The following is a 20,662-nucleotide window of genomic DNA, read 5'->3' on the forward strand; positions in this document are numbered from 1 at the left end:
TACAGTATATAAAATCAATGCAGTGAGGCTTATTTTAAATTTTGTATTGTAATATATTATTGCATTTTCAAGCACTTTGGATATTTATAAGTTGGTTAATTTTATGTTGACTAGTTGATAAGATTTGACTCTGTGTCCCCACCCAAATCTTATCTTGTAGCTCCCATAATTCCCAGGTGTTGTGGGAGGGACCCGGTGGGAGGTGATTAAATTATGGAGGCAGTTCTTTTCTGTGCTGCTCTCATGACAGTGAATGGGTCTCATGAGATCTGATGGCTTTAAAAACGGAAGTTTCCCTGCACAAGCGTCTCTTTCGTGCCACCACTGTGTTAGAAGTACCTTTTGCCTTCCATCATGATTGTGAGGCATCCTCAGCCACCTGAAACTGTGAGTCCAATAAACTTCTTTCTTTTGTACATTGCCCAGTCTTCGTTATGTCTTTATTAGCAGCGTGAAAACAGATTAATACCCTAGTCTTTTGATGATTAGAATCTTTATAATATTTTGTAAAAAGCCAGAGAGTGACCAAAAAATTGTTTTCTACTCCCACAAAATTTAAATTTCACAATTTTTTAGCAAAGCATTTAAAAGAAAAGTTGACCTTAAATATGAGTTATGCTTTTTCTCCCCAAAACACAAATATTCCTAATTTGTTGACCATTTTTGTGATAATAGGCATTTGCCAACAGTGAGCTGTAAGCAGATAATTTTGAAAATAATAATATCGTTAATCATTCTATCAAAGTAAAGTTGACATTTTAATAGTAAACAAAAAAGGCACCATTTTCAAAAAAAAAACGTATGATACAGCACATTTGATAACAGATATTTTTAGTGTTTCCTCTACCAAATCTACACAGTAACCTCTGAAAGTCCTTGTATCTGAACCTTTAAGAAATGTAGAAAAATAATTTTCCAAATAGTATTAAAATATTTCAAAACCTCTGATTAGTTTGCAAAACCAACTGATTGACCTCAGAACAAGAGGAAAACCTAGCAAAATGTTAACAAAAATTCCTTTGCATAATTAGTGGATGAATTTGAAAGTTCAGCCTGCACACTGGTAAGTACAGACCACCATACATTTTTTCCTTTAAGAATTTTGTATTTTTTGTCAAGGGATCATTTGCAGTTCTGATAGCTGCTAAATCCAATCATAGATCATACTTGTGAATCACTGAATTACAGTCATTAGTTAAAATTATTAAATCAGAATTCCTTGAAAATATAAGCATATTGAGTCATCTTTTCTCACTGAACCATCATTTTAGTGCCATTAGTATTTTTTGGTCAGAAACAAACAAAATTAGAGGCTATAGAAGAACCATATGGAATTTTTAATATTGCTAATTGTATCTTTCTGTCATTTTTATTTCCAGTGTATATATAAATTATTGCATACATAAAATACCAGCACAGTAGTAATTGCTTAAAACATTTTTATAAAAAATAGTTTGCAAACTACTGTGGTAGAAACCCAAAGGCACTAAGTGGATTAATAGAGGCATGGAAATGGCCAAGGGCATGAAGAAGGAAGACTGAGGTTGGAGAGGCAGTCTGTGTTCTCACTCTGTCACTGACCACTGGGCTGTTCTTGGGCAACTTAGTTTAATTCTCTCAGGCTCCACTTTCTCAGTTATGAAATAAAAATAATAATGGTATCCACCCAATCAGATTCCAGTAAGCTATGTAGATTTTGTAGGTAAAATGATGGCACAAAGTACATATTTAATAAGTGTTAACCATCAATCAGCTCTTGAGACAGTGAGCTTTGGCACAGAAAAATCAAAGCTATAGTTACATAGAATATATAGCAATTACTACATTACTTTAAGATAATTTATCTTTATACATTGTCCCTGATAGTCTGTGTGTTCATTGAGGGCAGGGATTCTATCACAGTCACCTCTCTAGAACCTAGGATGTTGCCTAGCACATAGATCTCCAGTACATATTACTAAATCAAATATGGCTGAGGAATAAAAGAGAAAGGTACAAGCTTCCCTTTGTTTCCACATTCTGGATTCTGAATATCAGGCTCCTCTCAGAGTTCACCAGATCCTATCTGAAAACCAGCAGGCCTATGCAGGGTGCAGGATGAACTATAGAGCAGACATGCGTCTGGCACCAAACAAGAGCCAACAGGTTAACTCTTATTGTGAGTTCCTAGTTTATCCACTTCACAGAAACTCACAGTGACAAGTTACTGGATCTTTTGGCCAAAGCTAAGTCAGGCAAATGCTGTAAGCTGGACAAGTGCCCACAGTTAGTCTATGGAGCAAGGCATGGCCACTAAAGGCAGTCCAGGTCATGAACCCTCTGTGTCTGACTCATGGCAAGAGACAAAATGTCAGCAACTCTGACTGTTCCCAGCCCAGCTCTGACACAACTCATAGATGTATTACTCATCTCATTCTCATTCTGTGTTTTACTGTACGTTTAAAACATTTTTTTCTTTAAAAATTTTTAAAAGTCTTAATATTTTCATTGGGCTTGTGAATGACTAACAATCTCATTGCATTTATTTTAAACAGGCTTCCAAATTACTGGATGTGCACTGAGACTTTTCATATTGCCTTTAGGTAGGCATTATAATTTCTCATTCAGTTTGCTATGTGATATATCACTTTCTGAAAATAAAGAAATCTTATTTTTCAATTTTAATAAAATCGTTTTTCTGTTTTATAACTTTGAAGAAAAATACATGCAGACCTGTAAAACTGAGCAATTTCATGAGTTTCCAAACTGCAAGTTATTTTATAGCCTCCATTTGGTAATTATAGAGATTTATATCCTTTTTTTCATCCTCCACAAAATTCAGAGCTGATATGTCCAGTTGACTTGGAAACTGACTTAGGCCTCCACATTCATTATTTTTGATAATAAAGGTGTTAGATCAGATTAATGATTTAAAACTAGTATATGTTTGAGAGTGGAAGAAGGAGGTTTAAAATTAATTTATAGGAATATAATCCACTGGTCATTTTCACATTTCATCAAAAAATATTTTAGAGGGTGTCTCAATAGTAATTGATCACATTGAGGTGACAGAATGTACTATTACTGCTTCACTAATAGAAGAAAGTCATTAATCTCCTTTTAGGTCCAGACCTTCAGTATAACCTGACAATTTATCATGTATCAAGGAATTAACATATTTTAAAAATTATAAAGCAGCAGCATGCTGCTTCAGTTGGATTCACACACTGAACTTGCAGTGTGTGAACAGGGCTTCACACACTGAACAGGGCTTCACACACTGAACTTGCATCCCTCTTAACATCATCTGTATGTCCATTATCATATTCCTTTATTTATATCAGCACGGATTCAGTTGAGGTTGCAAATCAAATAATGTCATCCATATCAATATGTTATACAGTTCTTATTATTACCACATAGAAAAACACTTTAGCTAATCTGGTTACCCTTTTCAAAATCTCTTACTATTTAACTAAAAATGTAAATTTATTTTAACTTGTTTATGAACCATTGGGATAAATACAACTAATAATTCCATATTATATAGACAACATATAACACATGTCTTTGTCTTTTAAAAACAATGTATATAACAATACAAATTTTTAAAAATCTGGGTGATTTAAAGTTTTTTGTTTTGTTTTTTTAAATAAATTAGGTATATCTGAAATGAAGTTGCCACAGCTGCCTAATCCAATGTTAGTGGAATGATTCTGTTTAATTCTTGGATTATCGTATTTCAACTTGTAGAATTTTATATCAGTATTTTAGTTAATAATTTATATTATCTAGCAATTAATAACTTGAATGAGTTTCCCTTTGCATTACATGCTAGTTTTCTACAGTACATAGCTATCAATTTAATTTTTTTCTACTTGGTTTGAAAATATTTTTAGAAAATAAACTCATTAAATGAACTTTATTTCTAATTAATGATGCATTGATCATATATTTATGAATAATATTTCATTTAAACCAAAATATTTTAGAGCCCTTTTTCTAGTATTAATACAAAGCTAGCATGCATAATAATAAAATTGCAATAATAATTCTAGTGATATAAATTTTAATTTGCCACTAAGTCAATTTAAAAATATTTATGTTTATTAAAGTCATACAAATGGGATTTGCAAGCCCTTCTATGCTCTTACATTCAATGCATATGCTATTGCACTATGCTGAAGGTATTGTGTTGTGCCAAATCCTCTTTTTCTCCTGATACTGCAGTGAATAAGGATAGCACAGAAAGAGCTCAGAACCTCAGGGAGGAAGGTCACCATCAATAAACAGTTGTATGCATTCAAGGCAGGCATACATGAGAGACAACTTCTTAAAATTAGAGCAGTTTTACTGCTAAGCATTAGTGCTTCTGTTTTTCACATAAGAGTAAGTAAATAAGAAATAGACTTTCCTAGAACACTCAGTTATAGCACTTGACAAAGACAGAAATAAACCTTGGCATCAATAGAATTTAGGTCATTGCTAAATTAATATTTTCTCTATGGATATTCCTCTACCAATCACTTTTATACACACTTCACAACTAAGTTTTTAGGGCAAAATATATTGAAAATCTTGCTTTTCCATTGAAGCTCCATTAGCAGGAACAAATTCCACTGCATCAATGTCTAAGAAACTATTTTAAAGCAAGGAGGAGATTGTGGGACCTTTGTACCCAACAACAAATCATCCTCATTTTATTTTTAAGTCATGCCTGATGCACTCTTTCCACAATGCCCCCTTGACTTCTGCTTCCCCAGAAGTTTAAATCTCTGCAACATGTGAAGTTGGTGACCAAGACATGGGTAACTCTACCTTAGTTTTTTCTATAATGTGTGGTGCTGAGCATATTTTGTTCTTCTATATCCTAAATAAATTGGCCTCAGAGGTCTAAACAGGGCTTCACACACTGAACTTGCATCCCTCCTAACATCATCTGTATGTCCATTATCATATTCCTTTATTTATATCACTCATGTTTTGTATATGGGAAATAAATTGGGAGAAATTACATTTCTCTTTCTTATTGACCCAGGAACCAGAAATTATGAATATTTATTCTTTTCTTATAGAGTCAACAGCAGTGTTTGTCTTGTAATCTTTATAAAATACTGCTAAGAAGAATATGGAGGCCTTGTTTTATATATGTTGGCATTCTTCAAGTTATGATAATCCGTGCTCAATAAACTCTGTGTTCTCTCTTCTCTTTCCTACATCTCCCATGATCTTACCCATAAGAAAATAAACATGCTGTCTCCTATCTGAACGAAGGAAGATCCTTTATTTGATCTTAGAGCTACAGTCTTTTCCCCTATTCATCTTCACAGCCAAACTGTCTGAAAGTGTAGTCCCTACATTTTGTTTACTTTGTGATATGGCTTGGCTTTGTGTTCCCCACCCAAATCTCACCCTCAATCGTAATAATACCGACATGTCAAGGGAGGGACCCAGTGGGAAGTAACTGAATCAGGGGCATGTTTTTCCCATGCTGTTCTCGTGATAGTGAATAAGTCTCATGAACTCTGATGGTTTTATAAAGGGGAGCTCCCCTGAACACGGTCTCTTTCCTGCTGCCATGTAAGACGTGACTTTGCTCCCTCATTCATTTTCCAACATGCTGTGAGGCCTCCCCAGCTGTAAGGAACTGTGAGTTCATTAAACCTTTTTCCTTTATAAATTATCCAGGCTTGGGTATGTCTTTATCAGCAGGGTGAGAACAGACCAATACACTTTTCTTCAAATCAAATTCACTCTTGAACCTATAGTAATCCAGGTCTGTCCAATGTTAGCTCGGAAAATCTCATGATTCAGGAAAACTCTCATTCCTAGACAAATTGGAAAAGTTGCTCACCCTAAACTCCTCCTCCTCCCTGCATAATCTTCACCTCCAATCATTCTCCAAATTTTGATAAACTTCCTATGTTTAACGCATTCTCTCCTTTTCATCTTCACTATTTCCTAGCTCAAATTCTCATCCACTCATAGCCCATTATATTAGATTCCTCATATGACTGATTCCCTTACTTCCTTATCAAGATCATCTTTCTAAAAAGGGGAGAAATAAAAGTAAAATTCTAAGGCCCTCCCCCAGCCAACTGAATGAAGCGTCTCTTAGCCAACAGGACCCCAGAGTAACCTTGAAAACTGAGCTCTCAGCCAGGACAGGATGGTGTTCAGACAAGTCTCCTCATACTCCCTCCCTTGATAATGACCATTAGCCTTGCTTCCCTAAGGGCTAAACAGAAACCAGACCTTCCTTCCTTCCTTTTTTTTTTTTTTTTTTAAACAGAGTTTTGCCCTTGTTGCCCAGGCTGGAGTGCAATGGTGTGATTTTTGGCTCACTGCAACCTCTGCCTCCTGGATACAAGCGATTCTCCTGCCTCAGCCTCCCAAGTAGCAGGGATTACAGGCATGCACCACCACACCCAGTCAATTTTGTATTTTTACTAGAGATGGGTTTTCACCATGTTGGTCAGGCTGGTCTGGAACTCCTGACCTCAAGTAATCCACCTGTCTCGGCCTCCCAAAATGCTGGGATTACAGGTGTGAGCCACTGCACCCAGCCCAAACCAACCCTTTCAAAAGACCTCAAGAAATCAACCAGCGCAGGCGGAAGTTGCAGTGAGCAGAGATCGCAAGACTCAGTCTCAAAAAACAAAAAAAAAAATTATAAGGTATGAAGATGTGTGGTTTTTTTTAAAGTAATTTTCTCTGTTTTGGAGGTTAAATCAGCCCGCCACCTGATACTCCCCTTCCTCTTTTAGCCTGATAAGAGACCAGTGACCATGAAGTGGTTCTGGCCAGTCTGTGGAGCATGTGCAGTAAGGGTTTTCATGTCCTCTACTTTACCTTCTGATGTCAGGCAGCTGAAAACTCCAGCCTTGGATCATGCTAAACTGCCATTTTTGGTACATGGGACCCATGAAGGGGCATGAATGTATATCGCGCATCTGCATGATTCACGTTTCATAAATAATCATGACTCCTCCTCAAGCTTATGAAATATTGACAGAGCCAACTCAGCATAAATTCCTGTTCCCCTTGCTCCTCCCTTGAAGTATCTGTTTCTAGCTTCTGGCTGGAGGCTATGATTTCCAGCTTGTCCGAACAGTGACCCTGCAGACTGTAACCCTTTATGAGGAATTTATTTTCCAAATTTATGAACCTTGCCATTCTTCAGTTGACCAGGTAAATCTAATTATGTTGCCCTGTTTGCTTAATGCTCTTTAATTCCCTCAGAAATAGTTTAACACTTTGATCTAATATGTCATGATCTTGTTTTTGTCTCTCTGTACACTCTTGCCTATCATGCCTCTTTTTCCTTAAGCTCTATCCATTTAGATCATTACTGGCAGAACATGCCACTGCAGCCTCACATCTCTATGACTTTGAGCATGTATTGCCCTCTCCTAGAATCTACCCCTCTCCAGATAACCTATACATCCTATTCACCCTCTAGATCTTAGCTCAAGCATAGGCTCCTTTGAAAGCCATCAACACTCTTCCAGCAGATATGGGTTCTCCTTCTTGCTTTCCCCCTGGACTTACATAGTCTTCCATTTCATTAACGCATGTCTCATTTCATCAAAACGATCTCTTGTTTCTCTTCCTTTACCTAGCTATAAGATCCTTAAGGAGAGGCACAGTGTGTGTTTCCCTTTTGTATCCTGTGAACCAGCAGAGCTTCTATCTCTATAAACAATTGTTGAAATAATGTTTAATGAGATAATTATATTATTTTTACCTGATCACATTTGGGAGGCAGAATGGATACAAGTGCATAGAAAGGATCTTGTAATTATGAACCTTTTACTGTTCTTTTGTCCCGAATGCCCTTACACAATCACTTTTTAAGTCATGTTCCATACCCAAAGAATTACCAAGAATAATCAGACTTATCAAAACCCGGGAAAAAAGTGAATGATTTACTTACTGTTCTTGCATCCCATATAGACAGGGTCTTGTCTGCGGAACTTGTGAGAAGAGTATTGGAGAAAGGAAAAAACTCAATGCTGTTCACAGAATCTGTATGTCCATACAGTGTACATCTGCATCTTTCACTGTAAAGAGAGAATTTAAGAATTTTAGGAGTTAGTATCTATGCTGTCTATACAAGGCTAATAAAAGTAATTTAAGGAACTGAGGCATAAAATAATTTTATTAATGGTAAAAATTTTACAACAACATTTTACAAGTAAAATTCTATAGCTACCTTATACTCTCACCACTTTATAGGATTAGTAGCATAAAACTAAACTTAAATTACCTTCAATTTATGAAATCACTTGGTAAAGTCATCTTTATTCTATCACATTTATTCTTTACCATGAAATGACAGTATAAAAATTATCCCCACATAATAGAGGAATATGTTAAGACAATATTGCACTAATTCATAAGACAAACTCTTTTAGTCATTACTTTTCTTAATTGTATCTCAGACTTGGTTATATACTGGAATCAACTGAGGCACTTCGGTGGCTACCAGAGACTGGGGGAGGGAAAAGGAAGGGGAAAATAGAGAGAGATTGGTCAGTGGGTACAAAGTTACAATTAGATAGGAGGAATAAATTTTGGTGTCCTGTTGCACAGTAGGGTGACTATGGTTAACAGTAAAATATTGTATACTACAAAACAGTTGGAAGAGAGGCTTTTGAAAGTTCTTGCCACAAAGAAATGGTAAATGCATGAAGTGATGGATACACTCACTACCCTGATTGGATCTCTCTACACCACAGATATGTATGGAAGTACCAAATTATACCCCATATGTACAATTATTAATGCACTGATTAATTAATTAAACCAAAAAGAAAAAGAAAAAACTACTCATACCCAGTCTCAAGGCCCAGACATTCTAAGCTGATTGATGATGGAGCCTGGGAATTAATTAGTGGATTCATGCCTCCCCTGGTAATTATAATAGGCCTTTAGGGCTGAGAATTTAAACCAGTGGTTTTTAAAGTTTTTTACCCAGACTAGCAGTATCACTGTCACTTGGAAACATGTCTGAAATGCAAATTCTCAAGCCTCATCCCAAACCTATTGAATGGGAAACTCTGGAGGAGGCCCCAACAATCTGTGTTTTAGCAAGCTCTTCAAGTGATGCTGACACATGTTAAAGTTTGAGAACCACTAATCTAAACTACTAGAAATGACCCAGAAGAAAGGGACAAATGCAGCTGTGTTTTTTTGCCGTTTTATGAAAGGGCTGTTTCTCGATGAAATAGGATATACATAGAGCAATATCACTTCTCATGTGTAATGACTGATTGCTCTTAAATAACTTTATTTATAAACCTATTTTTAGAATGGAGAAAAAATAGAATCAGGATAACTAATAAGTACTCAAAACAGAGAAGTCAATATAAATGCATTCCTAATATAATAATCAGATAGTTGTCCGTGCGTTGCAACTCACACCTGTAATCCAAGCACTTTGGGAGGCCAAGGCAGGCAGATCACCTGAAGTCAAGAGTTCGAGACCAGCCTGGCCAACATGGTGAAACTGCGTCTCTACTAAAAATACAAAAATTAGCATGACGTGGTGGCATAACGCCTGTAATCCCAGCTACTCGGGAGGCTGAGGCAGGAGAATTGCTTGAACCCGGGAGGCAGAGGTTGCAGTGAGCAGAGATTGAGCCACTGCACTCCAGCCTGGGTGACAGAGCAAGGCGCTCTCTCTCAAAAAAAAAAAAAAAAAGTATATATAATATATGTAGATAAATCAGATAGTTAATATTTGATTAACTAGTTCTTCTGTGGCTTGAACCAAGCCATGTACAATAATATAGTGCAGCAGGCAAAACTCTGCAATGGGAGCCAGGAGACTGAATTCCAGTCCTGACTGGCAAGAACTAGCATGGTAACCGTAAAAAATTGTTTAATTTTAGTGGTCATAAATTTTCTTCTTGTGTGAATGAAACTATTTACTTGATGCACTCAGTGATCCTGTCCAGCTCCTACATTCTGAGATCAAAGTTAGAAATGTAAAATGGGAAGGAAGAAGTCAACTTGAGTACAGCGTATATGAACCGTAAGAAGCAAAATATGCCCTTCCTTCCTTAAATGTCGGCATTTTTGAGACATCAAAAGTTATAAAAATTTGCATGTATATGAATATGTATGTAAATTATTTAGCAACACTTCCCCTTTCTCATCAAAGCTAAGTATTACAGTAATAAATATTTGGAGCAAGAATATAAAATCAATATATCAGGAATATTTTGAATTAGTTTCCTTACCTCAATATTTCACAGATAGGCTGATAATATTTTAACCACTAAAGTTGATGATGTGTACACCAGGGGTCAAAAACCATGATGCTGAAATGACTGCTTATTTTTGTAAATACAGTTTTATTGGAATATGCCAATCTGTTTACACATTGTCTATTGCTCCTTTCCCACTACAGTAGCAGAGTTACATAGCCACAACAGAGACAATATGGTCCACAAATCAAAAATATTTAACTCATAGCCCTTTGAAAAAAGTTTGCTGAACCAAGAAATATACCAACTTATTTGAATATTTAGAAGTATACTTGGGTTTTACTTATGACGTTTAATCTTTATTGAAGGGAGTGCCAACACTCACAAAATAAGTTATTTCTTTTTAAAAATTACTGTTTTATGTACAAATTTTATCTGTTATTTTTAATGAATCTAGAAATGTAAGTATGAACATTTTTAAAGTTTCTATTCCAAAGCCCACTATCTTGAAATAATCATCTTTAAATATTAGTATAATTACTCTAGTTATAGATCTATGGAGAGACAGTGAGGTGAGGTAGGAGAGAAAGAAAGAGATAAAAATTAAGAATTGTATTCCTATTATATTAAAATGGTGAATTATTAAATTAAATTATATGACATTTAACAATAAAATAAAATAACTAAAGGCTTTGCTGAAAGTCAAGTAGATACTTTCTTGCTACAAGAGAAGAGCTATCACTATCTAAAAGATATCATTAAGAAAAATATTAAAGTATGCTATTTTAATAACATTTCATTTTTAAAAAGTATATTGAAAAAAGGAAAATAATGTATTTATATTCCTCCTACTTTCTTTTTACTCACCTCTGAAATGTAAAAAATCTTATTGTTAAATTTAGAATATCAAAAATCATAACATATTTTGATCTGTAATCACAAAGCTGAAATTCAGTGTCCCTCCTTCCCCATTTTCCTATGTTTAATCCTCTGCATCCATACTTTTAGACAGTTTAATGATTATCAGTACTTCAACGGCAGTTTTCACTGATTATAATTTCTTGGGCAACCTGACCTCCTCAAATGTTTGTGGAGAAACGGTTCACTGTTAGAGTACTGCAAAATCTGAGGTCAGTCCAATCTCTCCAATTATTCCCACCCAACCTTCTTTAGGGCTTGTTCGGTGTTTATGCCCAAGAGCCCTTACAGTTTCTTTCCCAAATACTGAAGCTCAAAAATTTTAGCACAGCATACCCTAATAGAAAGCCCCAGCTATTATTCCTAGACTTTTATTATTCCAGGCAAGTTTCTTCCCCTGTGTCTTTTTTTTCTTTCTCTTCAATTTAGTCCATTTATTTTGTTTAGAAACATTATGTTCTTTTTTGTCTAATTTGCCTTTACATTTAACATTTTCTCTACAATCCTTATTTTTTTCATTTTTAATATCTGTTCTTTATAACTCTCAATTATGTTTATTCTACTTGTGTGTTGGGTAGGGGGAGGGCAATCAAAAGCTTTTATTTCTGTTTTCTAGCTCACTTGTTTCCTGATCTTTCTCAGTCTGCTTTTCATTTGCATCTATTATCTTATAAATCATAATAAAATATTTTAACTCTTTTGACATTTTATTATATAAAACAATTTAAAATATAGCATTTCAGTAATTTCTTTGCAAATAGAGTATTTTGTCTGAATTACTGATTTCATATCTTTACTTAGGTGATTCCTTTATGCACTGCATGTTCTTCACTGAAATTTGGGGTTTTATTCATTATTTCTTCAATTTTTGCAACTCTTTATAAAATCTGATTGGTTTCTTTTTATTTTGACTTATGAAGACAGCTATTGGGGTATGGCTATTTTCTAAAGATTAATGGCAAAAGGCGGGAAAATGGGAAAATTAATTAGCAGAAGGAGAGAAAGCCACTGACTTCTATTCAGATTTGTTGTCTCCCACAGAATATTTTCACCTCATGTGCTGTTGACCTGATCCCTGAAGTTTATCTCTTCTCCATTTTTTTACTTTACTTTCAAGTACAGATGTAGTATGTTGCAATACCCCTAATGTTACAGGCTCTACTTTAACTCTGAATGCACCTGCCTCCTTCACAACCTTCATTCTGCCTGACCTATGGCAATTTGCTTTCTCTCTTTTATCTAACAATAAAAATGGCTTATTAGGATTTATGCTTCCAACTATGATAAAGTAACCAGTTTCTGTACTTCTTTTACAATAAGCAACTGTAAAATTACACACATTACCTAAAGTAAGTTTTTACTGGCATTGAACTAAACACATAGCACAGGACTATAATCTTTAAGAGAAGGAAAAACTCAAAATGAGCTCTGTAACCTCCATGACTTTCTGCTTGGATGCACTTTTTACTATCAAATACAGAAATAGAGTCCAGTAGAACTGAAGTTTCACTGAGTTGAGAAGCAGTGAGAAAAGTCTAGGCTTCTGAGTTGCTTAAAATTTGGAGTGTAGGGTAGCTGACAAAAAGGAGCTCAGCTGGGAATGACAGCAGTTTGTGTGAGGATTCACCATGAATTTTGGGTGAAGGTCTAGATGGCATTTTTATAGAGTAAAATTCCACAAGGTCTAGCAGAGATTTCCTGCTCTATAGTTGAGAGCTGAACAATAATACCAGAGATTAGCTACTGCTAGAAAGAATACTCTGGAGTTTAATCCTGGGTGAAGTGGAGAGAATACCTCAGACTCTCACTTGGAGATTCAAGAAAGGCTCCACTATAGGAGTAAGGGTAAGGTTCATAAACTAAGTTCAAAACAAAAGTTCAGTTCTATTACCAATGAATAAAACCATGCCTGAAAGAGAAAAAATGATCTTCCCATAATTAAACTGCTGATTACAACATAACTCACTACCTTTTCTAGGAGACAATCTAATATAGATTTCTCCAAATTAGTCATTAACAACATCCAACATGTATTTTTTTTTTTTTTTCTTTGAGATGGAGTCTTGCTCTGTTGCCCAGGCTGGAGTGCAGTGGCATGATCTTGGCTCACTGCAACCTCTGCCTCCCGGGTTCAAGCGATTCTCCTGCTGCAGTCTCTGGAGTAGCTGAGGCTACAGGCCTGTGCCAGCACAGCAGGTTAATTTTTGTATTTTTAGTGGAGACAGGGTTTCCCTATGTTGGCCAGGCTGGTGTCGAACTCTTGATCTGAAGTAATCCACCCACCTTGGCCGCCCAAAGTGCTGGGATTACAGGCATGAGCCACCACACCCAACCCCAGCATGTAATTTTTTTTAAATGCTACATATGTACATGTGTGAAGAGGTAAAAATGTAAGCCCTACACAAGAAAAATAAAAATATATATAACAGAAACAGACTCTGAATCAAACACTGGAAATCAAAGACCAAGACTACAAATGATGTACAATTATTATGTTCAAAGATTTAAAGAAACATAGTTATAATGGGTGTGCAGATAGAGAATCTCAGAAGGTAAATGCAAACCACAAAAAGGAGGTCTATGCCAGAATGGATAAGTATATGTGAAATTAAAAAGTGAACTTGGAAACCTGCACGTTATGCACATGTACCCTAGAACTTAAAGTATAATAATAATAACAATAATAATAATAATAAAAGTGAACTGGGTGAGCAAAATACCAGACTTACTGAAGGAAAAAAAAGTAGTGAGAATGAAGAGATTAATAGAAATTATCTGATTTGAAGAACATAAAAAATATTGAAAAACCATGGATTACAGTCTCAATAGTCAGTAGAAAAATATTACAAGGTCTAACATAAGTATAACTGTGTTATCAGAGAGGGGTAAGAGAAGGAGGGAGATAGATAAGGTAGAAATATTTTTGCAGAAATAATGGCTAAAATGTTACCCAATTTAATGAAAAATAACATTGATATTTTTCATATCAACATTCCTATCAACATTCATATCAAGATTGAAAAAGCTCAGCAAAATCCAAACAGGCTTAATAACAGAAAGAATGCATCTAAGTATATAATAGTCAAACTGTCAAAAGCAAAACAAAACAAAATCTCTAAAGCAGCCACAGATAAACATAATGTGCAGAGAGCAATTACACAAATAGCAACTGACATTTTAACAGAAATAATGGAGACAGATTCACTTTTTTGAGGGCTGAAAATTCAATATTCAGCCAAGAATTCCCTCAATAATGAGAATAAAACACTTTTAGATAAATAAAATATGGTAACACCATTGACAGCAGACGTTTTCTACAAGAAAGGCTGAAAATAAGTTAATTCAGATTAAATGGAAATGACAACAGATGGAAACATTTGCACATGAAAATAATGTATACCAAACTTTTAAATTTCACACTTTTTTTTTTTTTTGTAGAGATAGAGTCTTGCTATATTGTCCAGGCTGGTCTCAAACTTGTGGCCTCAAGAACTCCTCCAGCTTTGGCCTCCCAAAGTCCTGGGATTGCAGGCATGAGCCACCATCCCTGGCCATATTGTTTTGTTTTAACGGCGGCATTTCAATCTGTAAAGAATTATGCTGTAACCTTTAAAAAATTTAACATACCAAATCTTCCATTAATTAGACTAAAAATTCTTTTTATTTGCAGTTTTATTAGTATTTTTAAGCAAATGCAACTTTTTTTTTTTTTTTTTTTTTTTTGAGACAGAGTCTCACTCTGTCACCCAGGCTGGAGTGCAGTGGCGCAATCTCGGCTCACTGTAAGATGTGCCTCCCGGGTTCACGCCATTCTCCTGCCTCAGTCTCCCGAGTAGCTGGGACTACAGGCACCCGCCACAACACCTGGTTAATTTTTTGTATTTTTTTTTAGTAGAGACGGTGTTTCACCGTGTTGACCAGGATGGTTTCAATCTCCTGACCTCGTGATCCTCACTCCTCGGCCTCCCAAAGTGCTGGGATTACAGGCGTGAGCCACAGCGCCTGGCCAAATGCAACATTATTATAAATATAAGTACATTTGTGTTATTACAATGGTAATCTAACATATGTATATACACAGAGAATTTATAATCTAGTAATATGTGTCCTTACATTTATATGATATACACTATTGGTAAAATACTGTCCACATTCATAATTTATATTCAGACTTTGTTGTCATTATCACCCAATTAAATTATCCAGGAGTACTATATATTCACTTATGGTGGTGGGGTGTGGGGGTGGGGGGAGGAGCAATTCTTCAGTGATATATTACAGCTCACATAGTTTCCCAAACAAAGTAGAAAAGTTAAGTCTTCAGATAGCTCAAGGGAAGAAAGTACTGCTCCAGAGGGTAAGAAATCTACTCATGAGTCACTGTCTTAAGGTGTGGGGCATCCCTGGCAGACAGGCTGCAAGAGCAGGCTTGTGAAAGATTAATTAACTGCCAGAGAAGGAAGTCCCATTCAGAATTTCTTTGGAAGGTGAAAATGGACTAAAGTGATGGAGCATGACAGCACTGCAAAGAATGAAAATGATTTGTACATTTCCATCAAAACATAAACACTGAAGTCGCGTGCAATTTTCTGTTTCTTATCTCTTTTTTTTCCTATCATTTTTTAGGAAGAAGTTCATAAGCAATAGCTCTTTCTTAACTTACCTCTCGGTTTTCCATTATTTCCTTTCATCTCCTCCCTTTTCTTTCCTTGCTGCCTTAATTTGTTATTCTGGTAACTGAACGATAAATATTTCTCTAAACTTTCAACTTGCTGTAAAGCAGATTTGTCTACTCTTCCAGGTCAGATATATTTTTATTTAAAATGCATTTCCCACACATATGCTAACTCTAAAAGGACATTGTTTTAACACATAGAGTTCCTTTGTGAAACATTAAATTTTAGAGTTTTTATTTCCTTTGATATGTTTGTTTTAATACTACTAATATTGAATACAAAATTGTAACTTAAAATTCAGGCTTGTAGGAATATGCAGGTCAACAAAATGTGGCTAATAGAATTATGAAACATTGATATAAAGACAGCAGCAAGATTTTTTTAAGTGAACATGAAAAAAAGAGTAAAAAAAAAATCTATCTTTGTTTTGAAAGGCAATACTAGAATTCATTACCATATTAACCCTTAGTAAGAGCTGGATTTTAAATAGTATTTATATAATTGAACCAAAATAAAATGGTAAAATCTATCATGAGCTTATCTGAAATAAAATTCTTCATGAAATACCTATTCTAACAATCCAACATGAACATAAGTGAAACCTATTTAAACCCCTAGTCTGCAATTCATAACATCCAAGTTCATGAGGGATTTTCCTAACCTCCTAGTTTTCTGTAAAGGTTTATATATAAGCTATTTTTAAAATTCACAAGAATTTTGCACCTTAGCCAGGCAAAGTCCTCGAGTGACACCCAAATTTTGACTTCAAAAGTCAAGAATATTTTTATAATGTAAATATTTGTTGTATATTGCCAAAAATAATATAAAATAATTCATCATGTGATAGTTCCTTTCTTTGTAGTCATGAAATTCAGTTGGCTATTTAGTGGAGGGGTGAGATCTAAATAAAATCTACCATGGAGTCTGCCGCAAGCTGTACCATAAGATTCACCACAATCTGTGTCTGTATGAAAATCATGTGGTCTGAGCATCTCACCTAGGTTGGATCATGGCCAGGTCACAGCTCCTAAACAAAAAAAGTTCTTGGCCAAAACCCTCAATGATAAAAAATATACTAATAAATTGAACATTGTCCCCAAATGGTCATAAAAATCCACCGCACATAAAAGGCAGACTCCTAACAACCTCAACTACCTGGAACACAGGCAGGATCTTGGGTCTAAAAGCAAAATGTGAATAAATAAAATGATCATAATAGAGCTAGCAACTCAGAGTGCCTTCAAGTCCTCACTCAGCCTTGCTAAATAGTCAACTGAAACATTTTTGCAAAGAATGTGGGTGCAGGAGGGCTGGGATTAAAAGGCAAGAGTACCACAAACAGTGAGAAAAAGTGGAAGCTTGGCAGTAAACTGGAAAACTGAAAATACAAAACAAAAAGAAGACCAAATATTAAAATAGCAACCTGAGGCAGGCTGATAAAGATCAAAACAAACAGCTTTATAACTCAACACTTCCTACATTTTACATTACAATTTAAGGAGACATTTATTGAGTGCTTAGTGTTCTAAGCAATTTACATATATTAAATAACAATGTGAAAATACAGTCAACCCTCATTATTTGTGACTTCATATTTGTGAATTTGCCTACTTAATAAAATGTATTTGTAATGACAAAGATTCTCTCTTTGATCAAATGCTAGCCAGGCTCCTCGGAACTCCTTGACTAGGTCTCATGCTTGGCCTGTAAAATCCACAGGCTGTCAATGCACATGAAATTCTCCCACCATCCTATGAAAAGACTTGAATAAGCACTAGCTCAACCCTGCATCCCTAGGATGACCCCAGCTCCATTTAAGATTCTGCCTGGGGAAGCTCATGGCTGCCAAAAGAATTGACTATTCTAGCCCACACCTGATAAGCCCTGAACACCTTTTTTAGAGCATTTACTACAAAGGGCTTAAAATTGTGGATCCTTCCTTTATCCCTTTGAGATGCCTATGTATCTCCTACAATTGAGGACCTGAAAACATTCCTTTCCAATGTAAATATCACGAGGAATAGCTTGCCTCCCAGTCTCTACTGGAGGATTGAATCATTTACACTGACCAACAATTTATATTTTGCTACCCTGACTCTACTGAGTCCTTGCTCATCCTTCCCGTTATTCCCCAATTCTTACTTTAAAATGCCCAGTCCCCCCTGTACAAATCTGAGTTCAGGTCATGCTGGACCCTCTTCCCTTCTGCAGCAGTATATTACGGATTACCACCTGACCTTGACCTTACCACTTTAACTAGTGTCCAGCTTTGTTGATCTTTGACAGTAACTCCCAAATTACACTCACAGCCCATTTTGCTCATTTGTAGACACAGGCATGGGCAGAAGCTTGAAAACTTTGAGTCACCTGATGTGCATGTTCCCAGTTGTGTTGAAACTAGGCAAAGCTCAACCTTTGTGTTTCAACTCTCATACTATAAACAGGGTCGCTTTAACAGTCTATTTATTGCCATGTTTTTCATGCTTCTATGCTCTTCTGTTGGTGATTTCCCTATTTAAAACAGCCCTTGGCTGTAGCGCTATAGTGCTGTCTAGTGATCCTAAATGCAAAAAGGCTGTGATGTGTCTTAGAGAGAACATACATTTGTTAGATAAGCTTTGTTCACATACATTAACATGTCTATGTGGTCCATGTTAATGATTCAATAATATATATTAAATAAATTATCTTTAAATAGAAACATACACAAAACAATGCATGTATTGACTGGTTGATGAATCAGCTTCCAGGAAATTAACCCAGTATTTCCCCTTGAAACAATAATCCAGTATTTACTAATTCAGTGTTTGTGGTGACTTCATAGAATATAACTGCCTTGAATAACAAGAACCAACAACACTTATAATTTCCCCAATTAACAGAGAAGGAAATTGAGCTAGAAAGAATCTGAGTAATATTCAATATTACACAATCGTAGAGATTTTATCCCAAACAGTTGGTTTAAGACTACGTTCTTTTAACCACTATACTACCTTTCTGATTGTTCACATAAGATTAATATCAACTGAGGACCTTAGATCATCAAGAATTGATGAAATTATGCTCTATAGGCAGAAAACATATATTTCATAGAAATTATCTTCAATAAATAGACACTATCTGCTTACAGGTGAAATAGCCACTATCTAGAAAATTAAATTTATGTTAACCGATCTCCCACAGTGTCAGATAAGTCCATTTCTGTGGATTAGAAACATTTTTAAATTTAGATAAAACAAATGTTAACTGGCCTAATATAGTGCTACACCACAGTTGACTTGTACTGGTTCACAAGGGAAAATGATATACATTGGTTCCCAACTCCACATTCAGCAACTTCAGGTTGATCCCTGGAAATGTGTTATGGTGAGGGTATTTACACTATAGAAGTTGTCAAATGCTACATATCAAGGCCTTTATCTTTCTGAGAGTAGGCTCGCAAGCACACCACTACTGGATGCCTAACATTCTCAATGCGATAATTTTATGTGTAACTTGAACAGGATAAGTATGTCCAGATAGTTGGTAAAATGTTATTGCTGGGTGTGCCTGTGAGGGTGTTTCTAGAAGAGATTAGCATTTGGATCAGTAGACTGAGTAAAGGAGATGTCCCTCACCAATGTAAGAGGGCACCGTTCAATCCATTGAGGGCATAAATACAACTAAAATGGTGAGTTTGCTCTTTGCTCAATCTGGGACATGCTATTCTCTTGCTGTCGGATATCAGAGCTCCTGGTTCTCAGGCCTCTGAACTTGGACCAGGACTTAGACCACTGGCTGCCTTGGTTCGCAGACCTTCAGGTTTGGACTGGAAATATACCACTGGCTTTCCTGTGCCTCCAGCTTGCAGACAGTAGATCATGGGACTTCCTGCCTCCATAATTGCATCTCTCTCTCTCTCTCTCTCTCTCTCTCTCTCTGTCTCTCTCTCTATCTCTATCTCCTATTGGTTCTATTTCACTGGAGAACCCTGACTAATACAGTGTTTATCTAGAATGTATTTACCTTTTATAATTACACTAATTTTAAAAATATTTCTCTAGCAATTCCATTTATCATCTAAATCTAATCATTTTATCCATGTGTTGAGTTTCCCTTGCCTTATTTATTGCTTTTTTATTTATTTTTAATCCAGCCCATTTGAAACTGAGACTCAGAAGAATAAGAATGAATGTGAGCCTACATGTAAGTGCCTCAATTCTTAAGGATGAAATAGTAAACTCTTTCTTTATTAATACACAAATATATGGTTTGGCTGTGTCCCCACCCAAATATCATCTTGAACTCAAGTTCCCATAATTCCCATATCTTGTGGAGGGACCCAGGGGGAGATGATTGAATCAGGGAGGCAGTTTCCCCCATACTGTTCTCTTAGAGGTAGTGAATAAGTCTCACTACATCTGATGGTTTTATAAGGGGAAACTCCTTTCGCTTGGCTCTCATTCTCTCTTGTCTGCCACCATGCAAGACATGCCTTTCATCTTCTGCCACAATTGTGAAGCCTCCCCAGCCACATGGAACTGTGAGTCCATTAACCCTCTTTTTCTTTATAAATTGCCCAGTCTCAGGTATGTCTTTATCAGTAGCATGAAAACGGACTCATACGTACAAACTCTTATTTTACAAGAATTTGTGTATTAATAAAGAAATAGTTTACCATTGCATTCTTATTTTCCTTTACTTTCAGAGTAAAGTATAAGAGTTATTTACAGAGATTTTTTGCAGAGTTTAGGTTTGTTGCCTGCCATCTGTACCATCTAGGTATGTACTATATGTGCCATAGTCTAAGCTAGTTTAAAATATTATTTTCCCTCAATATTATAAAGGACAGTAAGAGCTAAAAGTGAAATGTCACACTGCTGAGTGATTCTCTTG

At 35.8% G+C, this 20,662-nt stretch overlaps 1 protein-coding gene across 3 annotated transcripts in view; it reads right to left on the reverse strand.

Annotated features, from left to right (window-relative positions):
* The window catches only part of SPAG16 (sperm associated antigen 16), a 1,188,211-nt gene that overhangs the window by 416,358 nt on the left and 751,191 nt on the right, over positions 1–20,662 (reverse strand). For all 3 annotated transcript variants that reach the window (XM_033230389.1, XM_033230390.1, XM_033230388.1), the window contains one exon: positions 7,916–8,042. In XM_033230389.1, the coding sequence (XP_033086280.1) occupies positions 7,916–8,042 (127 nt within the window). The remainder of the gene's footprint in view (positions 1–7,915; positions 8,043–20,662) is intronic.

The sequence above is a fragment of the Trachypithecus francoisi genome, unplaced genomic scaffold (genome assembly GCF_009764315.1).
Source record: "Trachypithecus francoisi isolate TF-2019V2 unplaced genomic scaffold, Tfra_2.0 Lachesis_group13, whole genome shotgun sequence".
NCBI classification, from domain to species: Eukaryota; Metazoa; Chordata; class Mammalia; order Primates; family Cercopithecidae; genus Trachypithecus; species Trachypithecus francoisi.